This window comes from Leopardus geoffroyi, chromosome C1, assembly GCF_018350155.1.
Source record: "Leopardus geoffroyi isolate Oge1 chromosome C1, O.geoffroyi_Oge1_pat1.0, whole genome shotgun sequence".
In the NCBI taxonomy this organism is placed as follows: Eukaryota; Metazoa; Chordata; class Mammalia; order Carnivora; family Felidae; genus Leopardus; species Leopardus geoffroyi.
The window spans coordinates 160,944,260-160,950,207 of record NC_059328.1 but is presented as its reverse complement, the minus strand read 5'-3'; the positions used below and the strand labels follow the sequence as shown (position 1 = coordinate 160,950,207).

Sequence of the window (5,948 nt, the reverse complement as noted above, 5' to 3'; positions counted from 1 at the left end):
CCTTTGAGCTCTGATTTCATCTCCTCTCAACCAGCCTTCACAGTCCTTTTGGTTCCAGAACCCCCCCCTCCCCCCCCTTCACACAGCACCTGTTCCTGATCCCCCCCTTCCAAGGCCCTGGCCAAGAGTCACTGCCCACCCTCTAACCCAGGTAGGGATCAGACCCCTTGGGGGTCAGAAGCAGGGCAAGATAAAAGGTCCCAGCGGCTAGGGAGGGCCTTGCGGGTGATTCTGGTAGTCTGGAGCAGGAATCTGCCCCTGCCGCTATGTGTCCCGAGAGATGGAGGCTTGGCCCAGCCCACAGAACCCCCTCACACAGCACACCAGACAGCAGTCCTTTCTCGAAACCATAATTTTACTGTCTCGGAGAAACTTTATAACTTATTTACAAAGTTCTTTTTTTTCAAGATACAAATCAATAAGTTAACATTCTCAATATAAAACTAAACTTTGACATAGAGAACACAAAACACGGTTGATTTCAACTGATCACATTTTCCAAATTTCACAAGTAAAATGTCAAGATTCTCATTTCACAAAGCATCGGGTTTTACAGCCACACACAACAGAACGGAAAAAAGCTAAGCTTGTGCAACATGTTTACGGAACAATAATAATAACAATAATAATTAACAACAATAATAATATGTACAGCGATTAGATCCTGCACTGGAGACTAGGCGTCCAGGGTGCTGCCTGGCATTATTCTGTGGTTGAGCCTCTGGGGATTAGTGCTGCTTTTGTCTTACTTTAAAGCTCACTGGCTCTAGGGCACTCCTTTCTGCCTGCCTGTTTTTTCCTCACTGCCCATCGGTCCTCTCCCTTGCTTCCCAAGGAGGGAATTAGGATTTTCCTTCTTGTCCAGGCAAAGCGACCAAAGTGTTTTTCCCGAGATGAGAAAATTGTGTTGCTTCATTTCTCTTTTTTTTTTCTTTTAAAAATAATACGGAACATGTAAAAATGCAAAGCATTAGGTTCCAACCTCTCCATACCAGCGAAGTACAAAAGTTACTGTAGAAGTTAAAAATCACCAGGTCCTCCTTACTCGTTTTTCCGGGTGCGTTTAAAGTAATCGGTGCTTTCGGACCCTGCGCTCCTTGCGCCCCACAGAACTGCGAATTGGCCAACATTCACCCTCAGGCGAAGTCCATTTCTCAATAAATAAGTACCCCTCCCTCCAGTTTCCCCCCAGTTCCCGAACGAACTACACAGATGGTGAGGCAGGCCCAGGAGAAGGTCCGAAAGGGCAAAACGTCCCAGCATGCGGAGCTGGGGCCCGGCGGCCCGAGCCTCTTCCGACCTGGTGACTTTTTTCAGAGGCCGCAGATTGAGGACAGTGGACGGACGAGGACCTCGACTTCGTCAGCGCACAGATACACAGCGAAAGGAGACAAGAGACGGACAGAACAGAAAAGAGCTTTTGCTTTTTCTACATTGTTTTTGTTTTTCCTGATAGTCCCACACAGCTGAGGGTCGGCAGGTCGGGTCCAGCTGGCTCGTCTCGCTGCTCCGGCTGTCTCGGGCAGTTGTGCCCGCGCTCCGAGGCCGCTGTCTGCTGTCGCCGCGCGGCCCAGGCCGGGGCGAGGGCGAGCGCGCGGGCGCCGGGAAGTCGCCGGTCCAGACCGCGCGGGACTCCAAGGAGTTGGCGGGCGTCCTGCCTTCGCTGTTCCTTCTTCTTTCCCCCCGGGTCCTTCTCCGGGTCCAGGGCTTGCGGACAGGGTGGATGGACCGGGAGGCGGGAGGGGCCCGGGCCGGGGGAGACGGGAAGGAGGCGGGAGGGTGCGGGCGGGCAACCTCACATGAGTTGGGGTTGCTGCATAGCTTCTTGGTGCGCCGAGGGGTACCACGACGTGTAGCTGGGGATGTAGGAGCCCGCGCTGCCGCCCGAGCCCTTCCCGGATGAGGTGTTGGGGTTCCAGCCGGGCGGCACTGGCGGGGAGGCGGCAGACAGCGCCCGGCCGTTGGCCAGTGCGCTACCCTCCAGAGCCGCCCCGCCCTGCTTCATCAGTTTCTTGAACTTGGAACGCTTGTTCTGGAACCAGATCTTGACCTGCAAGAGCGGACAATAATGTGACTGGGCTGGGTCCATTGTGCCTACCGTGGTCGTCGGGGAGATAAGGGGGCTGTGCGTGGGACAGTCGAGGAAGGATCCCCCTCTCTGCCCTGTGCCACTGGGCAGCTCTCCGCTGGAGGAGCAGAGCCCCACCATCACCTATAAGAATCAAAGCCTGGCAGGCCCGGCTGCCGGCCGCCGGTGGCCCGCAGGGGCAGCTCTCAGAGAGCCAAGGGGGCGTGGTGGTGAGGAGTGAAGGTTGGGGTGGGGGGCGTCCAGACCTTCGCTTGTCAGGAACTCAGCCCGACCCTGGCAATAGTCTGGGGAAGAAGCAGCGCCTGCACAACATGGAGTCTTCAAGTCCAATATGAACATCAATAAAAGAATCGTGTGGAGGAAAGGAGTGGAGGAAATTTATTTGCAATGCCACCTGCTTTCTCTTTGCTCCATTCTTTCTGCCCTTGAGTGAGTTGGGGGCTGACTGAGGAGGCCAAAGGTTTCGTTAAACTTTTCATTTGGACTTAAATCAACCTTTAAGTGTCTTAGTGTCTGTTTGCGCTCCCCAGCTCTGCTCCAAATCCCGGCCCAGACGTTGGAAATCTGCGCCAGTCGTGATCAGAGAGCCCACGGGCTCCCCAAAGTCTTAAGCGCAATCCGGGTAGGAAGGTCCCGTTTCTCCTCCAGGGTCTGGGACTTGGGAGGTGAGAAGGCGGAGGAAAGGATTTCCTCCTACCCCAACCGGGTGAGAAAGAGGAGGAGGAGGGAGACAGAGGCTCCGGCCCGGGCCCTGAGTCATTAGCCACACACTTTAAAGGCAAAGAAGGGATTAAGCCCAGCGTCTATTGTTCCAGTTGTTCGGGCACGTGTGACCCGAGAGTCCCCAAACAAACGTCTAGGGAAATCCTTCCTCGCCCTAATCAGATTGTCCAGGGGCCGAGGGCCGGGCGGCCGGTAGCGTGGAGTACAGAGTGCAGCGACAGAGCCAGAGCCAGGGCAGAGAGAACGAGGAAGGAAGGAGAGACACAGGGAGAGCCAGGGGTGGGAAACACACACACACACACACACACACACACACACACACACACACACACACACAGTCTCCGACCCTGAGACGCAAAGAGCAAGACGCGAAGCTCCGGGCGCAGGCCGGCCGCGGGAAGCCCGCTTGGCAGAAGGGGCAGCGGCAAGGTACCTGCGTCTGCGTGAGTCCCAAGGAGGCCGCGAGCTCCGCCCTCTCGGGCAGAGCTAGGTACTGAGTTTGCTGGAACCTCCGGTTCAAAGCCTGCAACTGCAAACTGGAATAAATCGTCCTGGGTTTGCGGATCTTTTTCCCCTTGCCATTGAAGCGCACTTCACCGCCTTCCACCACCGTGCTCTTCTCGGAGTCAGCCCCTGGAGGGACAGCAGAAGCGGAGGGCCGCTGTTAATGCAGGGACAGCCTTTAGTGTGGGGAGCCCAGGGCCAGTGGCAACCGAGGGGTGGCGGTGACTGGGCTGAGAGAAAGAACGCTCAAGAAACTCCGAAAGCCAGGGAAGTGTCCCGTAAAGTCCGAGGGCCAGACCCGGGCCGCTGCAGGCGGACTGGGGCAGTTCCCAAGCGTGCAGTTCCTGCCTTTGCAGGGAAAGTTTGCTATTTTTGCAGGCGGCAGTTGAGGTTTAATTACCCTTAATTGCATACATTGTTTATAGCGCTACGCAATAAATAATTACTGAGACTAATACGTGCACATGTGGGTTTCTGTTTTCCAAAGGGGCATTGTGTGCTCGGCGCACAGAGCCACCCAGAGGCCCAGACAGTGCCAGGGGATTTATCTCAGATTTATCCTTTACTGGATAGTCGCGAGTTGGGTGGAATTTTGAAATATTTTTTTTCTTTGCTATGACAAGGATCCATAGATTGATACCCGAAACCTCCATTGCTCCGGCGCCCTCCCCACCCCCACCTCTCTCTCCCCCTCTCCCTCCTCTCTCTCTCTTCCTCCCCCTTCTTCCTCCCTCCTTTCCTCCCTCCTTCTGTCCCTCTCTCCCTTCGTACCCTTTCCTCTCCCTCTCCTTCTCCCTGGCAGGCGCACGTACCTGGGTCCTCCAGGCGGCTCTGGGCGAGGCTGGCGCTGCCCGGGTAGGACTGCACCGAACTGATGTAGGGGCTGGACGCGTGGCTGCTGACCGAGTTGACGTAGGGGTAGCCCAGCGGTCGGGAGAAAGACGAGGCCGAGCTGTAAGCGCCGTCGGGCTGCGAATGGCCCGCCGAATGTAAACAGTGCATGGAGTAGTGCCCGTGGGACATGGGAGAAGGAGACATTTGCTGGTTGGGTGGCCCAAACTCCATAAACACCGCCTTGCCCGACACGGGGCTGTTGAGACTTTCTGGCATGGTGGTCATGGTCATCTCTTCTCGCGGGGTCTGGGTGTGGGTCTCTCTCTCTCCTCTGCTTCCCTTTTGGGGGTCTCTGTGTTTCTCAGGACAGGAAGGAACCCAATTTAAGCGGAACAGGGGTTTTCACTTTCCATTCATAAGAAAATGGAGTTTGTCTCTTTGAAAAGTCTAAGCATGATGCTGCCGAGCTCCCCAAACTCGCTTCAAAGCTTTGACTCAGCCAAGGTCATAAATATTCATGAGCTGACGGAGCTGATTGGTCCGCTGTCTTGCATAATCACCGGGGATTGGTCCGAGGCGCTCCGGCTCCGCTGGACTAGAGCGGGCGAGGCGGCCGGGCCTCGGGAGAAACGCGTCCACACTTCCCGGCCGGGGCTCCTCTGCAACAGAGCGCGCCGCGTGGGGCGCACAATGGGCTGCAGCACCCGCGCCGGGACCTCCGCGGCCCGCGGCTCTTCAGCCTCCCGCCTCCCCCGGCGCGCCGTACTTCCCAGAAACCAGCGACTCGGCGCAGCCGCCCTCCCCCCACTACTGTCCCCACCCTCCGCCCGCCCCCAACGCCCAGAAAGGGGCATCGCTTCTCCCAGCCGCCGTCACCCGGTCCAGCGGTCAGCTAGGGCTCCGGAGCCCGGCCGCGGCCTCGGAGCGCGAAGTCGCGCACGGGGGTGGGGGTGGCGGCACCGGAGGCGGCCAACCGAGCGCTGTCCTCCCGAGAGCCGTGTGCCTAGCGCAGCGCTCCCCTCGGCGGCGCCTCCCTGGCTCGGGTCCGCTCTGCCACATCCCTGGGGGCAGGTTTGGGGCCCTCTGGGCGAACTCACTCACTCGGCCGCCGCGCCGCCGCCGCCGTTCCCTGGGGCCCGCTCGCATTGCTCCAGGCCCAGCTGGCCACTCCAGCTCGAGGCTGCACCGGTCTGATTAAAGCAGTGCGCGCGGAGAGCCAGGAACCCGCGCTTCTCCTCCCAGGAAAGGCGGCCGCACCGCCCCCTCCCCCCAACACACACCCCCTCTTTCCCTCCCAACCTTCCTCCGCCTCCCCTTCCTCTTCACTCCCTCTGCGCCGAAAGCCCCGGACGCACTCGCCCCAAGGGCGCGGCGCAGAGTGGAGCCCAGGAGCCGGCGGGCTCAGTTTGGCTTGAGCAACCAGCACCAGGTGGTCAGTTTCCGGCCTTCCGGGGTCTGGCGAGAGTACCCCGGGTTTAGGAGTCCTGGGGAACACCGAAACCCGCGGCAAAAACAGGCCAGTGGCAGGCTCGCATATCTTTGTACAATCATGTCTCTCATTGTCGCCCAGGATCCTCCTCATCTCCAGTGGTCAAAGCGGGCGCCACTGGGCCTGGGGGCAGGGCTAGCAAAAGCTGCCACGGCGCCTTCTATCTTCTGGGGCGCTAGGTACAGAAAAGCGCACAAAAGCCCCCCGCCGCCGCCACCACACAGCCACCCCCACGAGGCGTGGCGCACACCACGCTGCCTGCTAGGGACTGTTGGTTCCCCATCCCGCCAGCCCCACGGTGAATCCCAA

At 58.6% G+C, this 5,948-nt stretch overlaps 1 protein-coding gene across 2 annotated transcripts; it reads right to left on the bottom strand.

Annotated features, from left to right (window-relative positions):
• Window positions 1–336: 336 nt before the first annotated feature.
• On the bottom strand, window positions 337–5,508 carry DLX1 (distal-less homeobox 1). 2 transcript variants are annotated; one of them, XM_045480204.1, is made up of 4 exons: window positions 5,252–5,508; window positions 4,129–4,809; window positions 3,246–3,445; window positions 337–2,050 (listed from the first exon to the last, which is right to left on the bottom strand). In XM_045480204.1, the coding sequence occupies exons 2-4, from the start codon at window positions 4,439–4,441 to the stop codon at window positions 1,796–1,798; spliced, it is 768 nt and encodes a 255-aa protein (XP_045336160.1). In that variant the 5' UTR covers window positions 4,442–4,809; window positions 5,252–5,508; the 3' UTR covers window positions 337–1,795. The 2 variants fall into 2 exon arrangements, with proteins under 2 accessions (XP_045336160.1, XP_045336161.1); XM_045480205.1 differs by having other exon boundaries at window positions 5,248–5,410.
• Between the last annotated feature and the right edge of the window lie 440 nt (window positions 5,509–5,948).

Coding starts and splice junctions, on each gene's coding strand:
- DLX1 (XM_045480204.1), bottom strand. CDS start 4,441: ATGACCATGACCACCATGCCAGAAAGTCTCAACAGCCCCGTGTCGGGC. Junction 3,446..4,128: donor GAGCCGCCTGGAGGACCCAG/GTACGTGCGCCT, acceptor CTGTCCCTCCAG/GGGCTGACTCCGAGAAGAGC. Junction 2,051..3,245: donor TGGGACTCACGCAGACGCAG/GTACCTTGCCGC, acceptor CCGCTCTTGCAG/GTCAAGATCTGGTTCCAGAA.